We start from the raw sequence: 19449 nt of genomic DNA on the forward strand, positions 1-19449 counted from the left end.
TTATATTTTACACTTTGTTGTACAAGAAAAGTAATTTGGTTACAGTAATGAATTTCATTGGAATTTGGTTTCACCAAATACTGGATACAAAATATAAAATCAAGTGGAACCTGTAAACACGGTGCTTTTCTTAGAATTAACTTTTCTTGTTCTTTTAAACAACATTTTTGAAGGAGAAAAAAAAAGGTTTGCATGAAAATTGCTTATGATGTCTTTCTTTACATTTAATTCCATTTGGTTTGTCAATGACATTCATATATTTCTAAGTGTAGATTTAGTTTCCAAATACTTTTTGGGTTATGCATGAAAACAGGGGCAGGTGGCCACACTCAATGAGCAGTAAGAATTGTAAAGCTCCAGGTTCAAATCCTGCCGCAGGTGCTCTGACTATTTAACAAAGCCTTTAATCTCTTTAATCTCTGACTCAATATGACTCAGAAATACTGTAGAATAATTTAGACAGTTGTCTTATATTCAGAGTCACCTGCATATTGTCTCCCAACTTTTATGTAGAAATACTGTAGAATATCAGTTCTAACAGGACCCAAATATTCTATATCTGCAAAAGAAACACCACAGATTTGACATGGAAAACGTTTTACTTGAGACTTATATTAAACCTGTAAACAGCTGATTTGAGACTTGACTTGGAGAATCACCAACATAACTCATTAGGTATAAGGAGATTTCTTCTAAATTTTCAGACACTGTTTTGATTAAAGGGAATCTCTTTTGTGCAGTCTCTCTTGCATGCTCTTTTTCTCTTGTATTCCACAGCAGCGGTGCAACACAACGAAAGCCTAAAGGGTTTATAAAATTATCCTACAGCAAATAGAAAACTATTAATAAAAGGGATCTGAGATTTGACTTGCCATCTGAGTCAAAGACAAACATGTCTTATAAGCTCTACAAAAAAATAGCGATGACGGCCCAAGCACAACTGGTCCATTTCCACTGGTGGCTTTCGGAAAACAATGCAAGATGGACACATGCATTTGGCATTTTACATTATTCTAAACAATTTGGAAGCAATTTCAGTAAATATAAGGGGACTATTTTAAAGTCTGTTGTAAGACCACACTGGTGGCTTACTGGTGGCGCTATGAACGTGACCCAAAATAGTAAAATACATGTGATTAGTCCCCAAGTTTAAGCATACATTTTGATCTAAATCACACATTGCACACAGAAGATAAGGGACACTTCCTGTTTCCCATTTTTTTGCCATTATTTTAATGCCTCGACATGGCAACACCATCAATATATCAAAATCTGTTCACAATTTAGCATCTTCAGTGTCTTGGCATAATATTGTATGAATGTGGTGACAGTCTCATGAATCACTTAGGAGAAGTATTTAGAAGTTCAGAGATTGCAAAAGGCTGACTACCTGTTGGGCTGACCTAATGACTATAATTATGAAGTTGTCTGGCTTGAAGAGAACTATCTTTGTTTTTGTAATTTTGGTGACCGTAGGTGAAAATGGGGGTACTACAGAGCCCATAGCCAATGACTCGTTTGCAAATTTACATGAAATTTGAAGCATGCCAAGTGCCTCAAAAACACGCAAATATAGGAAGAAATTTATATTTACAATGAATGCATTGGAATGGCAACAGTATTTAAGATATCAAATATTCCTTTACAATTTTACATCAGCATTGTCTTGAAATTATTCAAAAGAATTTTGAAGCAATTCATGTAAACACAAGAGGGCTATTTCAAAGACGGTTAAAATTGATTTACATCCTGCTGCCAGTTGGTGGCACTATGACCATGACCCATAATAGCCGCATAAAAATGATCAGCTCCCATTACCAAACTGAATTTTTATCAAAATCATTCAATGCACACAGAAGATATAAGGAACTTCCTGTTTCACATTTTTGCTCTTAATTTATTGCCTCACCATGGCAACTCCGTTCAATATATCAAAAATCTGTTCGTAAGTTTGCATCTTCAATGTCTTGGCATAATATTCCCTAACTTTGGTGACAATCACACCAAAGGAGTCCCAAAGGAGGAGTATTCAAAAGTTCAGGGCCTGCAGTTTTCAAAAAATGCATATTCAAATACAATAAGTCAGCAATACAAAATGGCTGACTTCCTGTTGGGTGGAGCTAATGACTGTCATTTTTTAAGTTGTCCGGCTTGATGAGAACAATATATGTAGCAAGTTTGGTGACCGTAGATGAAACTGACCCCACAACTTTTGTCAAAAGGTGGTGCTACAGAGCTCCCCAGCCACGCCCATGTGTTAACTTTTTCCCAGGCTATATGGCTGACAACACTGATGTGTATGCAACATTTCATGAAAATTCAAGCATGCCAAGTACCTCAGAAATGTGAATACTGTATACATAAATAGGAATAATAACATTCAATATGTTGCCATGGCAACACTTTTTAAGATATCAAGAATCCCTTCAGAATTTAAAATCTGAACACTTTTGACATTATTCTAAACATTTCGAAGTAATTCAGGTAATCATATTTTATGAACCATTACTTTATATTTGGATATAATGAGGCATGACCCAAATGTTGTCAAAGGAGCACTGCTAGTTTTATTGTAAACTGGCCATAGGGGGGCGGCAGTGACTATAGAAACAGTACAACAGATACGTTCACAGGTCAAAATCTAGTTACAGTAATGGGGATTTGGATTTATTTAACAACAGTAATTTAGGGTTTATTTTTAGAGTGCTATGCTGTATTTTCGGATTATCTATAATACTAACCCTCAGAGATCCAAGCATTGGCATTAATGCTGTATTTACATTTTTTCCCCTCCTTGAGAGCTGTTTTTAAAAAGCCACTGATTATAAAAATCTATACTTATAAGCATACTTTTCTTTTGTCAGAATTTTGCATGACCTTAGCCAGCTGTGAATTTCAATATGCAGTTTTTCACCACCAAAACTGTTGTTTCTATACAGTTTAAGTGTCAGCTACTGTTATATTTAGTTTTTTTTTTATAGTCTTTTAATAAACAAATAAACAAACAAATAGGTATGCTTATTATTAAATTGCTTTTAACGAAATGTTGCAATTCTGATATCCTGGAACTCTAAGGGTTAAAGGGACAGGTTACCCAAAAATGAAAATTCTGTCATCATTTACTCACCCTCATGCCATCCCAGATGTAAGTGGCCACTGGAGGCCGCTAGAGGTAGTGCATTCTCAGTCAGGTAATTCATGTGACCGGGTTTGAGGCTGTGAGCCCAGGAACCTGTATACCTGATCATTCGATTTGCACATGCCTGACTTCTGTCATCTCAGAATATCAGGGACATGTAAATTGACTCAGGTTGTGAAATCCTGGTGCTGTTCACTTTACAATATTAATTAGTTGATGTATTTTCGTTTTTCATGGTGTTTTTGGTGAAGTTTGCTTTGTCTTATATCCACACATTTGTGTGCTGTTTTAGTTCAGAGACCTTCAAGCTAGCGGCTAATTCTGAAAAGCAGCAAATCTAAAATTTGCACCCTTGGTGAGCGGAGCGAGGTGTGTATCATTTGGCTCCATGTATAAAAGCGTCAAAGATGTAAAATGTCTATTTTGACTGTTATTGGAAATTGTTTTGTTGTTTATCTTGTACCAGGAAAGTGTATGTGTTAAGTGAGCAAATTATTGTCTTTGGTTGTTATTTTTAAATAACTTTAAAGGTCATTTGATTTGCATTGCACATGTACAAATGCTTCTTGATGTACTGTAAATGAGGTGAGGATTTTTCTTGTGAATTTGTGTCCAAAGGTTCATTAACCAGCTATTTGTGTTTACTTTTAGTTTTCACGGTGCTCACGCTGATTTTGGAAGAATAAAAAATTATTGCACTAGTTAGAGACTCTCTGCCATTATTAAGGAGCCAAGGGCCGCAACACCAGATGTGTATGACTTTCTTTCTTCTGCAGATCACAATTTATGATTTTTAGAAGAATATTTCAGCTCTGTAGGTCCATACAATGCAAGTAAATGTGGTGCCAAAATTTTTATGCAAATATAGCCACCATAAAAGTAATCCATAGCACTCTTTTATAGGACTTTTTTAATCCATATCTTCAGAAGAGACATGATAGGTGTGGGTGAGAAACAGGTCAATTTTGAAGTCCTTTTTTGCTAGAAATTCTTATCCCTGCCCAGTATGGGGCAATATGCATGAAGAACGTGAATTACCAAAAACAAAAGAAGAATGTGAAAGTGGGCATTTATAGTGAAAAGGGACTTAAATATTGATCGCTTCTGCAGACATTGAATTAACCACTGGAGTCAATTTTCAATTTCAATTTAAAGTACTTTATTGGCATGAATGTGTTTACATACAATATTGCCAAAGCATTAATACACAAAACAGATAATGACAAGACAAATAATAATGATAAGATAGAATTAAAATAAGGTGCCAGGTAATGAATCAAATAAAATAAAAAACTATAATAACAATATATACAATATAAAATAAAATATGCATTTAACACGACATTATAAACATAAGAATAAAGGTACTGTGAATGAAGTACATTAAGGCAGTGATTGTTTTCTGAGGGTGTGCAGCTCAAAACTGAATTTAGCTGCAACTGATGCATGATGGTCCTCCCCAGTAACACCAGCATCTGATCGGTTTCTGCCAAACTGGAAAACTGTGGCATGAGGTTTGAGGGTTTGTGGAGGTATCTCTCTCTCAGCTCTGTAAATTTCTCAAAGTGAAGGAGTGTCTCTGTCTCGACCTCACCCGTGTCACAGTGAGCACAGGAGTCTTTATGTGCTTTTTTGAGCTTCAAAGTTCTGACCACTGTTCATTTGCAATGAATGGACCAACAGAGCTGAGATATTCTTCTAAAATTCTTCATTTGTGTTCTGTAGAAGAAAGCAAATCATACATGGGTTTGGCCTGAGGGTGAGAAAATGATGAGAGAATTAAATATTTTGGGTGAACTGTTCCTTTAAGTTCTATCATGACCAGTATTAAGCAGACCACAGCCTTAAGCCAGTCCATATGCCCTTACAATGACGTATTATTGTGACGGGGAACAATTAACCTTTGGCTAATTTAGCGGTTTAGCAGGCTAATTCAATAGAAAATCCCGTTTTATGTCTCGGAGACTACAGCAGATCCATCCAGTTCTCGCGAGAACTTTCGGTTTAAGAGCGCCACTGAGCGCAGTGACGGTAGGCAAAACTGTAGTTCCTAAAGCGACGGAGGCAAAACTGTAACAGAGAAGCTGCGCCTTACGGCCGGGGCAACATCAACATCACCTTTTCCCAAATCTCCATGGTTGCCCCTGCCCTTTTTGCACTTTTTAACGAGGGGCCGAATATTCCGTACGAAATATGCTTAAAAGCCACGTTCCTCCTCCTTTCTGAGTGATTATTTGCAGTATTTCCGACAGGACTGAGTCCCAGGGGGTTGTATCTCTTTAAAGTAGCGGATTTCTATCTTTTTCTCAACATCGAAAATATCAACCTCCTAGACCAACACGCCGCGTGAACAAGTACATAAATGGGTGAGTACAATAGGTTTGCTTAAAGACAATGCATTTGGAAGCCAGTAGTTGATGTGAGATTTAAAACATTTATGAAACAGATGATAAAATCATATCGTCTGCATGACGCGTGCTTCAGTCACACTTTAATTAATTACACATTTATGACAGTGTTAGAAGATAAAGCTGATCGTATCAATATGTGGACACGTTTGCATATTTCTTCCCTCCGTTGCTGCCTCAGAGATCATGAAGAGTTAAAGGCTGAATTTCATTTCTGAGGTTTCCTGCTCTCCTCCTCCAGCTGTCCGTTATGTTTCTCTTCACAGATTTGCTTTTACACAGTTGTACACTGTTTCACGAAGATGCGGCGGAACGCGCTTTTGCATATTATTGTATTAATGACGTAACAATGCATTTCTGTTCAAAGCATTTTATCTATCTTAAAGGTAAGTGTCACTGTTAGGATTCGTTTACAGGTCTACTGATTAGTTCTGAACACCACAAGCTGCGCAGTGTAGTTTCTGCAAAATAAAGGATTTTAAATAGTTTCATCTTCATTATGTGATTCTGTAGATATATATTTATGAAATATTTAGTTTGTTGGTATGTTTGATTTTTTTAAACAGAAGGCCTGTTTTAACGCTCATGGGATATGTGGTCAAAACAATTTTTAACATATAATTAAAAAAAAATAAGAGTAGCTGTGTTAGTGGTTTTGTATTTACGTATAGCCTACATTAAATTTAATCCACAAAACAAAATGACAGGCAACATTTTTGATGTATAGGCCTACCATATAACTTTGAAATGAGTCATGCTGAATTGCACAGTCATCTGTGATGTGTGAAAGATAAGTATGAGCTGTTCACCTTGTATTAAAGGGATAGTTCAACAACAACAACAAAAAAAACCTCTGTTATTCAATGCAAGTGAATGGTGGCCAGAAATGATGAATCAAAGATGAACTCCAAAATGGACATAAAGGCAGCATAAAAGTAATCCATACGTTTCCAGTGGTTGAATCAATTTCTTCTGAAGCAAAATAATAGGTGTAGGCATAGGCGAAATCGCGGGGGGTCGGGGGGGTCAGGACCCCCCCCCCACAACATTTTGATTACATTTTCGCCCCTGGGTGTAGGTGAGAAACAGGTCAATATTGAGTCCTATTTTACTGTAAATTATCCTCCCTGCCCAATAGGTGGCAATATGCATGAAGAATGTTAGTTGCCAAAATACAAAAGAAAAACAAAAGTGAAAGTGGAGATTTATTGGGAAAAAAGGACTTTGGAGTCTTTTATGCTGCCTTTATATGATTTAAATTGTAGTTTTGGACCTACAGAGCTGAGATATTCTTTTAAAAAAAGAAAGAAAGAAAGAAAGTCATACACAGCAGGGATGTCATGAGTGTGAGTAAATGATAGAATTTTCTTTTTGGAGTGTCTGGGCTATTGTCAAATATGTAAATGTTGAGGGAATTTTAATTTTTGAGTAAAAGATTAAAGATGAACCTATCAAAGGGCATAGCATTGAAGTATTTTGTACTGAAGGAGCACCAGTTTTGATATACCTTAACAACAAACTAAAAGCAACTTCTTATTGGAAATGACATTTCACACCGATGAAACAGATGTACTATCCTCTTTACAGCCATTCTGTTCAATGAGCTCATAAACAAGGGGTTTGCTTTGATAAGACACCAGTGTGAGACACTCACAAGGGCATATGTCTCTCTGATCTTTTGCCATGGATCATCAAAGCATTTAGATCAACACACATACGTGTTCAAAATTTAATCAGCATGATCAAGGTTTGGAGCACACCACGCATCACATACCAACGCTTACATTCTTTAGTGAATAATGCCATTAGTGTGCTAACCTAGCTTGAGTGTTTGTTAGGAAATGGCTTGCTCAATTTAAACATACACCTTCTGTGTGTACAAACACATCAATAGCACAAATATCAGGACTGATATGATTTAAAAATCAATTGATGGCAAATGAACCAAGCTCTGCACTAAATTATAAAGGTTGGAAAAATCAGAACGCTTCCATTTGCCAATCAACATTAATGTTTAGAATAAATACTTTGTTACTTTAAATCTGCAGTTTCTCATAATACACTCACCAAGACATCAATCTAAGAAATATTTAGTAATGTTTTGTTGGATTTTGTGATGGAATCTGCTTAGAAGGCCAAGCCAAAAAATGTATACAATTTTCAAACTAGTAAACATGACCCACCCATGATTTCAGAATTCTTATGACATTCCTCAACGTTTTATCTGTGTGCTACTTGAACTGGCTAGTAAAAAGTGTGAATTATCATACAAGTTCAAGGAAAAGAAAAGTTCACCCAAAAAAGAAAATTCTGTCATTTATTCAATCTCCTGTTGTTTCCAAACCCAATTCATGGAACGCAAAAAGAGATGTTTAGCAGAATGCCAGTTTCAGTCACCATTCATTTTCATTGTATGGAAAATAAGATGGTGACCGAGACTAACATACTGCCTAACGTCTCTTTTTGATTTCCACAGAAGAAAAAAAGTAATATGGGTTTGTAACAACATGAGAATGTGAAAATTATGACATCATTCTTATTTATGGATTAACTATTTCTTCAATTAAGCCCATATGTATTTGCACTTATCATAGCCTTACACTATACTCAGGTCTTATTATAACCATGCCTGCTGTATCATGCTCATTCATTGCCCTTTTGGTAGAGGGGAAATAGTCAAAGTTTGTGTGTATTACAAAGAGTTCCTCATATAGTGAAGCAGCTTTTATTGCCAGTGGGAATAGTGTTGAGGAACCAATTTTATAGACCATTTTAAAAATGTAAACAAAAATAAATGAATTAGAACGGTCCAAATGTATTTCCCGATCCTTTCAACAAAGTCTCTTTTTTCAAGGTAAGTCAATCCACTTGGCGGCCATTTTTGGAATGATCTTGGGCAGTTTGGGCTGCTATTTTCGATGTAAACAAGCGTCACGACAGTGCAGTTCCTATCTTCTTGAATGGGGAATGACCGAAATCTCCAAAAAATTTGGTTAAGTTTATGATATAAGGACATACAATACGTCAAATAAACTGTGAAATGTTTCTGGTCCGAAGCACTTGTGGCGCCGGCTTCACTCGATGCATGCTTTAATCCCCGGCATTGCATCTAACTCGTGCCAGGGGTGCGGGTCTGGCGATGCATCTAACTCGCAACTCACTACTGGACCCGTTAAGATGCCAGCAAGTAGAGACCGGCCTCCCGAGGAGAGGTCTCTTTCCTGTGTTGATGTATTTCCTATTGAAACAGGAAGCAGGGGTGAGACAAATCATAGGGCTCTTTTACAAATAATAAAGCCTACAACCTTAATTTTATGGCACAACCATGAACATGATTCGTAATTAGGTATTTTTAGGTGGTGTAAGCAATTCTAAAGGCCGAATTATACTTAGCATCTAGGGGATATGTCGAGCTTCCCCATGTAGAGCGCGCTGTTGCGGTGCATTTATGCCCGTAGGGCGCAGCCACCTGGACGAACCAACCAAGGCTCCCTTCCTAAGCTTGTAAGTTTTCTTCATCCCTAGTGGTGAAGGCTTACTATGGGTCAGGCCGCCTCCTCCCTGCATGCCATGGCCATCCTGCAGGTCCACCAGGCCAAGGCGCACAAAGATTTTCAAAAGGGTAGCACCGACCCAGGGCTAATGCAGGAACTGCGCTCTGCGACCGACCTCGCTCTCCGGGTGACGAAGTTCATGGCATGCGCCCTATTAAACTCATTGTTTTTATTAAGTGGGACAAATAGATTTGTTTTGAAAAATTTTCAAGTTGGACTCACATTGACTCATCCAATCTTAATAGAGATTATAGAATACATAAGATGTAATAAAATGACAAATGTGTTTGATATTAACAGGAAATGGTTTACTTTTTCAGAAATAGTTAATTTGTTACTCAAAAAAATTATCTCGCTGTCTCAAAATTATTTGTATTAGTTGGCAAATTGTGCCATTTAACTATTGTCCCAAGCATGGAGTAAAAGGGTCCCTCACCACCTTTATTTAAAAACTGAATTTTAGTCGAAACAACCTTATGTTGTCATTTCTTTTCACATACATTTCTCCATCAATATTCAATAAAATTTTATAAAAATATATATATTATTATTATAATTTTTTTTTTTTACGTTGATACATTTTGTGACCAGAAAAGAGCTAAATTTCCTTAAGGGGTGCCTTTAACCCCATTGTGCCCTACATACGTTTTGGAGACTCCATTACTCAATATAATTGAGGTGTAGAGTTTACTCAATCCGTTGAGTAGATACAACAGGGTTTTCAGTGTAGAGAGCATTTCATTTGACAAAATGAGTGAGTGCAAGATGAGTCAGCAATATTTTTTATCTGTTTTCCAGGAAGAGAAAGACTACATTTTAAATGTCAATTTCTGCTAAAAATTGATTTTGTCTACTTCTAGGATGCTAACATATTGATAAACTCAAAGCAACATGGACTGAAAGCCACAAAATGCTTAATTTGATTTCATGGGGTCTTGAAAATGTTCAACTAAATGTCTCTGTCATCTCATGCAGTACTAGATATGTTATAATGCATACAGTATTGTAAAGCTTATTCATAAATATGATGGCCGCATGTTCTAACTTATCTTGGAAAATCAACTATACAGTAGTTAGTGTCATGTTTCACACGAAATTGTGCAATAGATGTGGATGTATTCATCATACTCAGTAAAAAACATTTGTTTAAAGAGCTTTTGTAAGTTAATTATTAAAGGTTTATTAAAATCACTGGAACATATTTGGCTCTTGAATCATGTAGTTAAGAAATAATGAAACTTTGCAGGATGTCATCATATCTGCACTAGGCTGTAAAAAAAACACATGCTTTGTAGACAAAAACACCTTCTTGACTTAATACATTGTCTCACTTTGGAGCAGTAACTTTAACAGGTAGTTTAAACAGAGTATGCTTAGACTTTGAACTTGAGCATTTCAACAAACCAAGAGTGTTTGTCATACATTTATGACAGCAACAATTTTTAAACTTATGGGTATGTCACTTTATGTCTTGCATCAATCATTCATAAGGATCTCTGTCATTCTCAATGTGACCCAACTGTAACCCATATAATCAGTGGATTAGCTGAAAGGATTCAGGAACCCAGGATTCATAGAGCCACATGTGGTCATGCATTTAAAAGGATTTTCCCCTTTTTCTTCAATTAGGCTCTGCAAGACTATAAGCATGTGTTCTTCTTTTCTGAAGAAGGTTGAATAGATGAATTAGGATGTTTATGTTTGTGCATGACTATCAGCATAAGCCGGAGTTTCACTAGCAGACACAAAACAACTTGATTTTTTTTTTCGAGGATGTCACGCATGCAGACTGTTTTGCTGAGATCTAGCACTCTTCAGTCAGAGGTATGACATACTTGCCGATTAAGAATGGTGAAGGGATCACAAGCATGCCGACTCACCATCACTCTCTCTAATTTCCTGTCACGTGGAGCTCACAGGAATAACAACAGGAGTACCGCATGAGCATTAACTATTGTAATGGAGTGATTTAGTATGTGATTCATGGAGTAACTTTACCTTGTGAAAGTAGAAGAAAAAGAAGTAGTTCATTGGTCACTTGAAGAGAGCGCAAGAGGTGACAGAAAAAATTTTTCTGTCATGTTGGATTCTTTTTGTCCGTTGCTGGAACCATTAACTCAGCAAGGAGTCCAGACGGTCAAGGAATGAATGGCCTCCCACTGGCAGACACTAATAAGCACTTCATCCCAATGTTTAGTGGATCAACACCCTTAGTGCATGCAATAGTTGTGTTGGGTTTGAGGCCACATTAGTCGAGTCCAAGTCAAGTCCGAGTTTTTAAACAATCAAGTTTGAGTCCAAAAGGGGGCAGAGTCTGACTCAAGACAAGACCGAGTCATAACAGGCCGAGTCCGAATGAGCCTGTTCGTGAATCTGAATTCAAATTGTAACCGTAAACTCAACGTCAATATTTTAAGCTTATTTTAAATTTCACATCTAAGAAAACACAATTGTCAATATAAATGTAACAAAAACACCTTTGTAGTTTATGATTAGTTTCCTGCTGAACAAACTTTAAAGTGGTTTCAGAATGAAAGCATATACAAAACTGTCCTTCAATACACTTCTTATTGCATTCTGTTGACATTTCAGTTATTTGTTGCTTTTTCCCCTCAATTCAAACATAGTTATTATTATTTCGAATTTTAATTTTGTTTTTATTTCTATTTCACTTTCAATTTGTCCTTTCAATTTAGTTTTATCTAAAATGATCCCTATCTAAAGAAATAATATATACCGAGATTTATATTTTGTCTCTCTGCCGACTGGTTTGGAAAATGAAGGTATTAGCACTCACTGAGAAGTTTCATGACTGACTTGAAGACACAGAGCGCTAAGCGCGTGACGTCATTGCCATGGTAACAGATACATTTCAGCTGATTTGCTGAAGACTAGAATGAATGTATCATCAAATCAAAATTGATTTTATTCTCTGCAAATGATACCAGAGACAATAGTGAGCAGGTCGATGAGGAGATTTAATTTAAGAAGAAAAAAAATCAGTGACCCAACCAAAAACCGGTATTGTCCTGTGTAATAAACCAGGACATCTGGTCAACCAATCTAGAATTAAATTATAAACAAAATATTTCACTGTCCAAAATAACTTAATATTTCATTGTGCATTTTATTTTGGAAAAGCTGTAAAATAACATATTTTAAGCAGCTAGTCAATGCTCTTAAAATAAATAAACAATAAATAGGTGCTGTTTATCTGTTGTTTATGGCCAAGGACCATGATGCGAGCACCGTCTTGGCTGCACAAATGCTGCATGTGATTTTACCAGTTGTCAAGTCCCATGCCGTGTGAAACTGCCTAGTAGCTTCTAGTACATTGGCTACAAACCTGTCTTTATGTGTTCGTTGTGCCAGCCACCTTGGTAATCGATGTTATACAGTAGTCTCTGTAGTAACATTCAAGCATATTGGTTGACTGAGTATGCTGCTCTGCAGGTGTGTTTGCTCAACATGGTGAAACAAATTGTGGCTACATCTACGACATCAGGGGGTGCTACAACTGCTTGCAGACAGAGTGTCCATTTATTTCTGTTTCATTATTTTTATGTATTTATTTTGTACTTTGCATCACAAATAAAATGCTATGGACTTGGCTGGACTCAAAGTCCCAAAGGCTTGAGTCCGAGTCAAGTCCGATTGAAAATGCATCCGAGTCCGTGACAAGTCCAAGTCCATTTAAATTGGACTCATGGCACAGACTCGAGTCCGAGTACGAACTCGAGTACCCCAATTCTATGAAATAGTTTTCATGACATAGGGAAGATAAAAAGATAATGTTGGAAAGGGTGGGCTGATTCATTTAAGCGAATGAGTTCTTTCAATCTATTAGTTTTTTAACACTGATTCAACGTTTCGTTTGTGTCAACTCAGAAGTGTTAATTGAAGTCCTCAATGGCATTTTACACATTTTAAAATGTAAGACTGTGACAGGGCATAGGGCGGGCCGGTTCGTGATTCTACATACTCGGTCCCTTATCAAGCTGACTGCGGACGATGGTGCGACAGAGAGAACGTTTACGGGCAGCTGTCCGTCCTATGTGTGTGTTTTTGTCTTTTGGTTTATTTCTTCATTAAACTATTATTCATATTGTCAAGCCGGTTCTCGCCTGCTCCTTTCCATTGATCTCCCTTAATAAAGATATAAGCCATGTTTTGAATTTATTTGAATGCGTTGATTTTTGGTAGTTATCAGCATATTGCAGTGCACGCAAACACTCCCACCCACACCCACTTGCACTTTGCATTGGCGCAAAAATAAAGCCCTATATAGAAACCCTGAAACAACTTTATTTTTCTTTTAGAGACGCAGCTCTGTTACGTAGCATGAATTCTGTTATTTTGAAAGCGTAACGCAGTCCTGCAGTTCTTACACTGTTGCTTCTCTGATGCACTGTTTTGACATGTGGTGTGAAACAGGCCTTATACTGTTATTTTTGTCATTTCTAAGGTGTGTACTAGTTCAAAGTGGCATAAAGTTGTTATCTGCTGTTTTCATATCTCATACTAACAAGTGTTGCATCTTGTTGGGAGTCAGTTTGAGCCTTTCACACCTAATGCTCTAGAAGTCAGACTTGGGCAGCATGAGCTCTGCCCTGAGTCTCACTCTCAATCAAAATACTTTTGCCAATGTAATTAATTTAATTCAAGTCCATCTAGTTTAATTGAATGCAATCTAATACTTTAGATTTGATTAACCTTTAGGGACTATGTGAAGGAGAGGCAGTAAGCCTGACTCAGTATGAGGAAATTAATTGAAACATTACCAATTAAAACCTACTTTAAGTCACAAGGTCCCACAGGCTAGAATACAATGAGGGATTTTAGTTTAGTTCAGTCACATCCTTACCCAAGAAGGTTGTTCATACAATGCTGGAACATTATTGATCCTGTTATGGATCAAAGCTAGGAATAATCTATCAATAGCTTATTAACATATTTCTTAACTTTTCTTTACACTTTCTCCTATCCCAGCTTAATATAAGGAGACAGCTGTGACGGTGAATAATTACAGAATGACATGTAGAATTTTTTTGGGTGAACTTTAGATTTAACTTGGAAGAACTCGTAGGCTTTGGAGATTTTTAGGCTTGGCAAACAGTCCAGTGGATTATAGAAATAATTCTTGGATGACTGCTGGGGTAATGGATCAGGCATATGTAAATTCAGTGGGTATTATAGATCAAGCGTGTTGATGTTTAATGCATAAGAGAGCTCAGAGAGAAAGAGATGCAGGCATCAAAAGTGCATCACACGGTTTCACTGAGGCTCTCTAATGCAGACAAACACTTCACATACAGTGTGAATCAGCTCAAGATGCAAAGACTTAAAGAGCTCTTTAAGAAGAGAAGTATTTATAGGTGGCAGTGGATATGGCTAGCATGCAATGATGCCAGTTTTGAACAATAATGTTTTTGGATGCACACATGTGGATCAGCCAAACCAGCATGAGATAGGTTGCAGAGCTTAACAAGAACATAAAATGAGGAATCAAATGACATCGGAATCAGATGGTTGACCAGGACAATAAACACACACGCATACAGGCATTTGTTTTTCTATCAAGGTGGGGCCTCTCCATTGGCTTCTATTGTTTTTGTATACCATTTCAAGTATGTAAACAATAACAAAGGAATTAACCCAGGCTACTGGCCTGGGAGCACTTCCGGTATCATTACCGGATCCTTTAAATAAGGCCCTGACTTATTTAAGCAAGTAAACAGACACTCCGTTTTAATAATCACCTAGCTGGTGCGCGAGTACTTGATTACTCATGCACATCCCTAGTTGTGGGTGGTTGCTTATTGCCCCTAGTCATAAAGTCCAATCCCAAATCTCAAAGATATTCTTTTCCCTAGATCTGGTTCAGGTTCCTTCTCCAAATTACAGTAAGGCCCTTTCCCACCTACAGTCCTGGTACTTTTCCCTTAGTAACTGTAACAAGGTTTAGGTTGGGAAAGGAGGAGGCCGGAACCGGCTGAACAGTCAAAATAATATTTAATAAGAACTTAAACAAAAAGACACACAAAATAAACAGACACATGGCAGCTGCATGTGGCTTTCTCACTCCTGAACTGCTGCGTTCCGCCGCATTTATCCCTCTCCTCAGCTGATTAGCCTTTTGGGGGCCGGGTGTGCGTAGTCACGGCTCAGCCCCACCCTCCTCCTCATCACAGTAACTTTCTAGATGAGAAATCTTACAAGGAACGGAACATCCAAGGAGACTTTTCCCCTGATGCATTTGCATTCATAAAGTACCATCGAAGTGATGTCATCCAGTATCAAAAGTATTTTTATTCTGAAATTATTTGCATTTGCATTTCAATAGAAACAACAACAAAGTCAACAACAATGAGGTAGGGAGCCAGGATCTGAGCTACACTTTTGTTTGTTTAGGGCTGTTTTATACTAATTTTGATGGCATCGGAAAATGTATGCAGCTGTCTTATAAGTTAATGGTTTAAACATTGTTCTTGGATGAATGAAACTCTTTTCACACGCTGTGCATGCTGAACTCAGCAGACAACATGTTGAAAATGCACTATACAATTATTTATCAACACAATCTTTTACAACAGGGGTCGGCAACCTTTTTGACATGGAGTGCCATTTTTTTTTTTTCCTGGTCAATAGATGTGCTGACATGATGAATTTTCACAGAGCATCTTGTGGAAGTACTTTAATGAAAGAAAGACTGTCCTTTGGTACAAAATGTGTAACAATGTCACAAATTTGCTTATTTGATTACTGATCCCGAAATTGTCTGGAATCTTAAATATTTCTTATATTATGTCATACATTTTTCAAAATCATGCAGAGGAGTAATCACTAGCACACAAGCAATAGCGAGAGAGGAGCAGGCTATTTTATTTATATTAAGTTTTCCGCAAAATATTCACGCATCACAAGCCGCTCAACTATTTAGCCTTTTTCTGTGAATCGCAACTGCAGAATCCTAAAACTTTATTTCCATGTTTAATTTGTATTTACAGTAGACCCCAAGATCAATCAATCAATCAAATCAAATCAAATCACTTTATTGTCACACTACTGTGTACACAAGTGCAACAGTAGGTGAAAGTCTTGTGTGCAGTTCCTAATAACATAGCAGTACCAATTACAATAAACAACACAATTTACATAACAAATGTACACATACAACACAATATACAATGTACAGTAAACAATACACACAATGTAGAATACACATACAATAAAAATAAAAAATATGGGTAAGGGTATATACAAATATATATACAGTCAGTCGTTGAATTGGGGATAATATATTTGACAGTCCAGTGTGTGGTACAAGATGATGATTAATAAAATGCAGTGCTGATTGTTGATCGTGAGAGATCAAGTGTTCAAAAGTCTGATTGCTTGGGGGAAGAAACTCTCATGTAGTCGTCTGGTGCGGGTCCTGATGCTGCGATACCGCCTGCCTGATGGTAGCAGTGAGAGCAGCCCATGACTCGGGTGGCTGGAGTCTCTGATGATCCTCCGAGCTTTTTTCACACACCTTTAGTTATAGATATCCTGGAGGGAGGGAAGCTCACCTCCGATGATGTTTCTGGCAGTTCGCACCACCCTTTGCAGGTCTTTGCGGTTGTGGGCGGTGCTATTGCCGTACCAGGCGGTGATGCAGCCAGTCAGGATGCTCTCTACGGTGCTGGTGTAGAACAGTGTGAGGATGTGCTGGTTCATTCCAAACTTCCTCAGCCGTCTCAGGAAGAAGAGGCACTGGTGAGCCTTCTTCACAACGGCCTCAGTGTGGACGGACCATGTGAGTTCCTCAGTAATGTGGACACCAAGGAACTTGAAACTGCTGACTGTCTCCGCCGGTGCTCCATTAATGGTGATGGGGCTGTGTTCTCTGTCTTTCTTCCTGAAGTCCACTACAAGCTCCTTGGTTTTACTGACGTTGAGGGAGAGGTTGTGCTCCTGACACCAGCGTGTCAGAGTGTGCACCTCCTCTCTGTAGGCTGTTTCATCATTGTCAGTGATCAGACCTACCACTGACGTATCATCAGCAAACTTAATGATGGCATTGGAGCCATGTGTTGCCACACAGTCATGTGTGTATAGTGAATACAGGAGTGGGCTGAGAACACAGCCCTGCGGGGCTCCAGTGTTGAGGGTCAGTGATGAGGAGCTGTTGCTGCCCATTCTAGCCACCTGACGACTGCCTGACAGGAAGTCCAGGATCCAGCTGCACAGCGAGCTGTTTAAGCCCAGATTCCGGAGTTTCTCATCAAGCTTGGAGGACACTATGGTGTTGAATGCTGAGCTGTAGTCTACAAACAGCATTCTCACATATGTGTTCCTTTTCTCCAGGTGGGAGAGAGCAGTGTGCAGTGTAGATGCAATGGCATCATCAGTGGAGCGGTTGTTGCGGTAGACAAACTGCAATGGGTCCAAAGAGGGGGGCAGAACAGAGCAGATGTAACCTCTGATTAACCTCTCAAAGCATTTGCTGATGATGGGGGTCAGAGCAACAGGACGGCAGTCATTTAAGCAAGTGATTTTGTCTTGCTTCGGTACAGGCACAATGGTTGATGTTTTAAAGCATGTGGGGACTACAGACAGGGAGAAGGACAGGTTGAAAATGTCCGTAAAAACACCAGCCAGTTGGTTCGCGCACGTTCTGATGACGCGACCCGGAATGCCGTCTGGATTCGCGGCTTTACGGATGTTCACCCGTCGGAAGGATCGGTTTACATCTGCAACAGAGACGGAGAGTGAACCAACCTCTGTAGCTTCAGCCGTGAGTGCTCTCTCCGCGAGGGCGGTGTTGTTGTCCTCAAAACGAGCATAAATGGCTATGAGGAACTATAGTTCCTTTGGTGTGAAAGGGACGAAAAGCACTAAACCTGGGGAAAAGTAGCTAAAACAGGCTTTAGTACCGCCAGTGGAAAGGCCCTATACTGTAAGTCTAATGAATTTTTTTTTTCATCTATTTTATCATCTGTGAAAATTATTAGTCTAATAACTTAGAAAAGTAATAGCACACCTCACTTCAACAAACAGCACGATTTGAGGTATCATGCTGTAACGAAAACAACACAGGATTAGTTACACATCAAAGCAAAGTTAGGAGTTTGTTTGTTCAAAACCCAAAATATAATCAATAGTAATAGTGATGCTTGCCTAAAGGAGAAAGATAAGTATAAACAGTAGACAAAAGCCCTGCTTCGTTGTTTTATGTTTTTGTCTGATTTTGTAGTGTTATTTGTGAAGATATTTGTTGTGTGTAGGTCGGTTAATGCAGAGTTTACACTAAACGATTTTAGGCCCGATTTTCAAAAACCCGAAATCATAGGCATATCGGAGCTTGCTCCCATGAGCGATGAACACAATGTATGAATTATCAAAGACGTGATCTTTGAGAGAAGCGCCGACGTATCGCCGATATCAGTGAGATATCTAGCATTTTAAATATCTGGGGACCTGTCTGCGACTAATCACGCAATGTGAAATTAGTTTTGACTGAATACAACTGCAGCGTTGATCTACAGCCAATGAGAGAGAGCAAGAAACGGGGCACGGGAAGGTTCAGTGGGAGGAATCCTGATGTACCTGCAACAGAACATTAACTAGCATGGCTCCAGTATCAAGAAACTCTAATTGGAGTGAAGAAATGGAGGAAAAATTATTGGAACATTGGCAGGAGCACCAGTGCCTATTTTATGTTTCCTCTGAACTGTACCACAACTGGGTGGAGAAAGAGAAGAGTTGAAGAAAAATTGCCAATTCTCTTGGACAGTCAGGTAAGCAAATAGGTAGATTTTTCAGGAGTAATTACTTTTTCATATTGTAACCAATAAAATATATGATGCCTTTAGGCGATTAAAAATATACAGTACAGTGACTTCCGGGTTACCCAGCATGGAATAGGAGTGTTCGTTTTCTAGCTCCCACTAACTTTTTCTATCTTTCCTATTTAAACCCTACTTTCATCAATTAGATGTACATATATTGCTGATATCACCAATACTACGTTCAGAATAATGCCCAGACCCACGAAAAAGCAAAGAGCGACTTGGCAGAGTCAGAGACGTCCTCGGACAGCGTTAGCAGTGACGCTAATGTTAGCCTATCGGCTACATCCATTTCAACTTTGCTTGAGCAGCACAGAGCAGCCATAGCCGCCGAGTTCAAGTCATCGTTCGCAAGCATGGACACTAAGCTAGACAAGATCCAGGCTGTGGTCTCAGGACAGGGACAACGTATAACCGATCTTGAGTCGAACGCGGAAGTTGTCTGCGGACGCCTGGAGAAACTTGAGGCTACGTGCTCCTTACTGCAGGAAGATAACAAGTCGTTGAAGTCTAAA

At 38.4% G+C, this 19449-nt stretch overlaps 1 protein-coding gene across 1 annotated transcript in view; it reads left to right on the plus strand.

Moving 5' to 3' along the window:
* The first annotated feature begins 5180 nt into the window (after positions 1-5180).
* LOC127635078 (SH3 domain-containing kinase-binding protein 1-like) overlaps positions 5181-19449 on the plus strand; it is a 67082-nt gene continuing 52813 nt past the window's right edge. Inside the window, exon 1 of the mRNA XM_052114854.1 lies at positions 5181-5505. Within this exon, the coding sequence (XP_051970814.1) occupies positions 5502-5505 (4 nt within the window). The 5' untranslated portion in view covers positions 5181-5501. The remainder of the gene's footprint in view (positions 5506-19449) is intronic.

Source organism: Xyrauchen texanus, chromosome 42, assembly GCF_025860055.1.
Source record: "Xyrauchen texanus isolate HMW12.3.18 chromosome 42, RBS_HiC_50CHRs, whole genome shotgun sequence".
In the NCBI taxonomy this organism is placed as follows: domain Eukaryota; kingdom Metazoa; phylum Chordata; class Actinopteri; order Cypriniformes; family Catostomidae; genus Xyrauchen; species Xyrauchen texanus.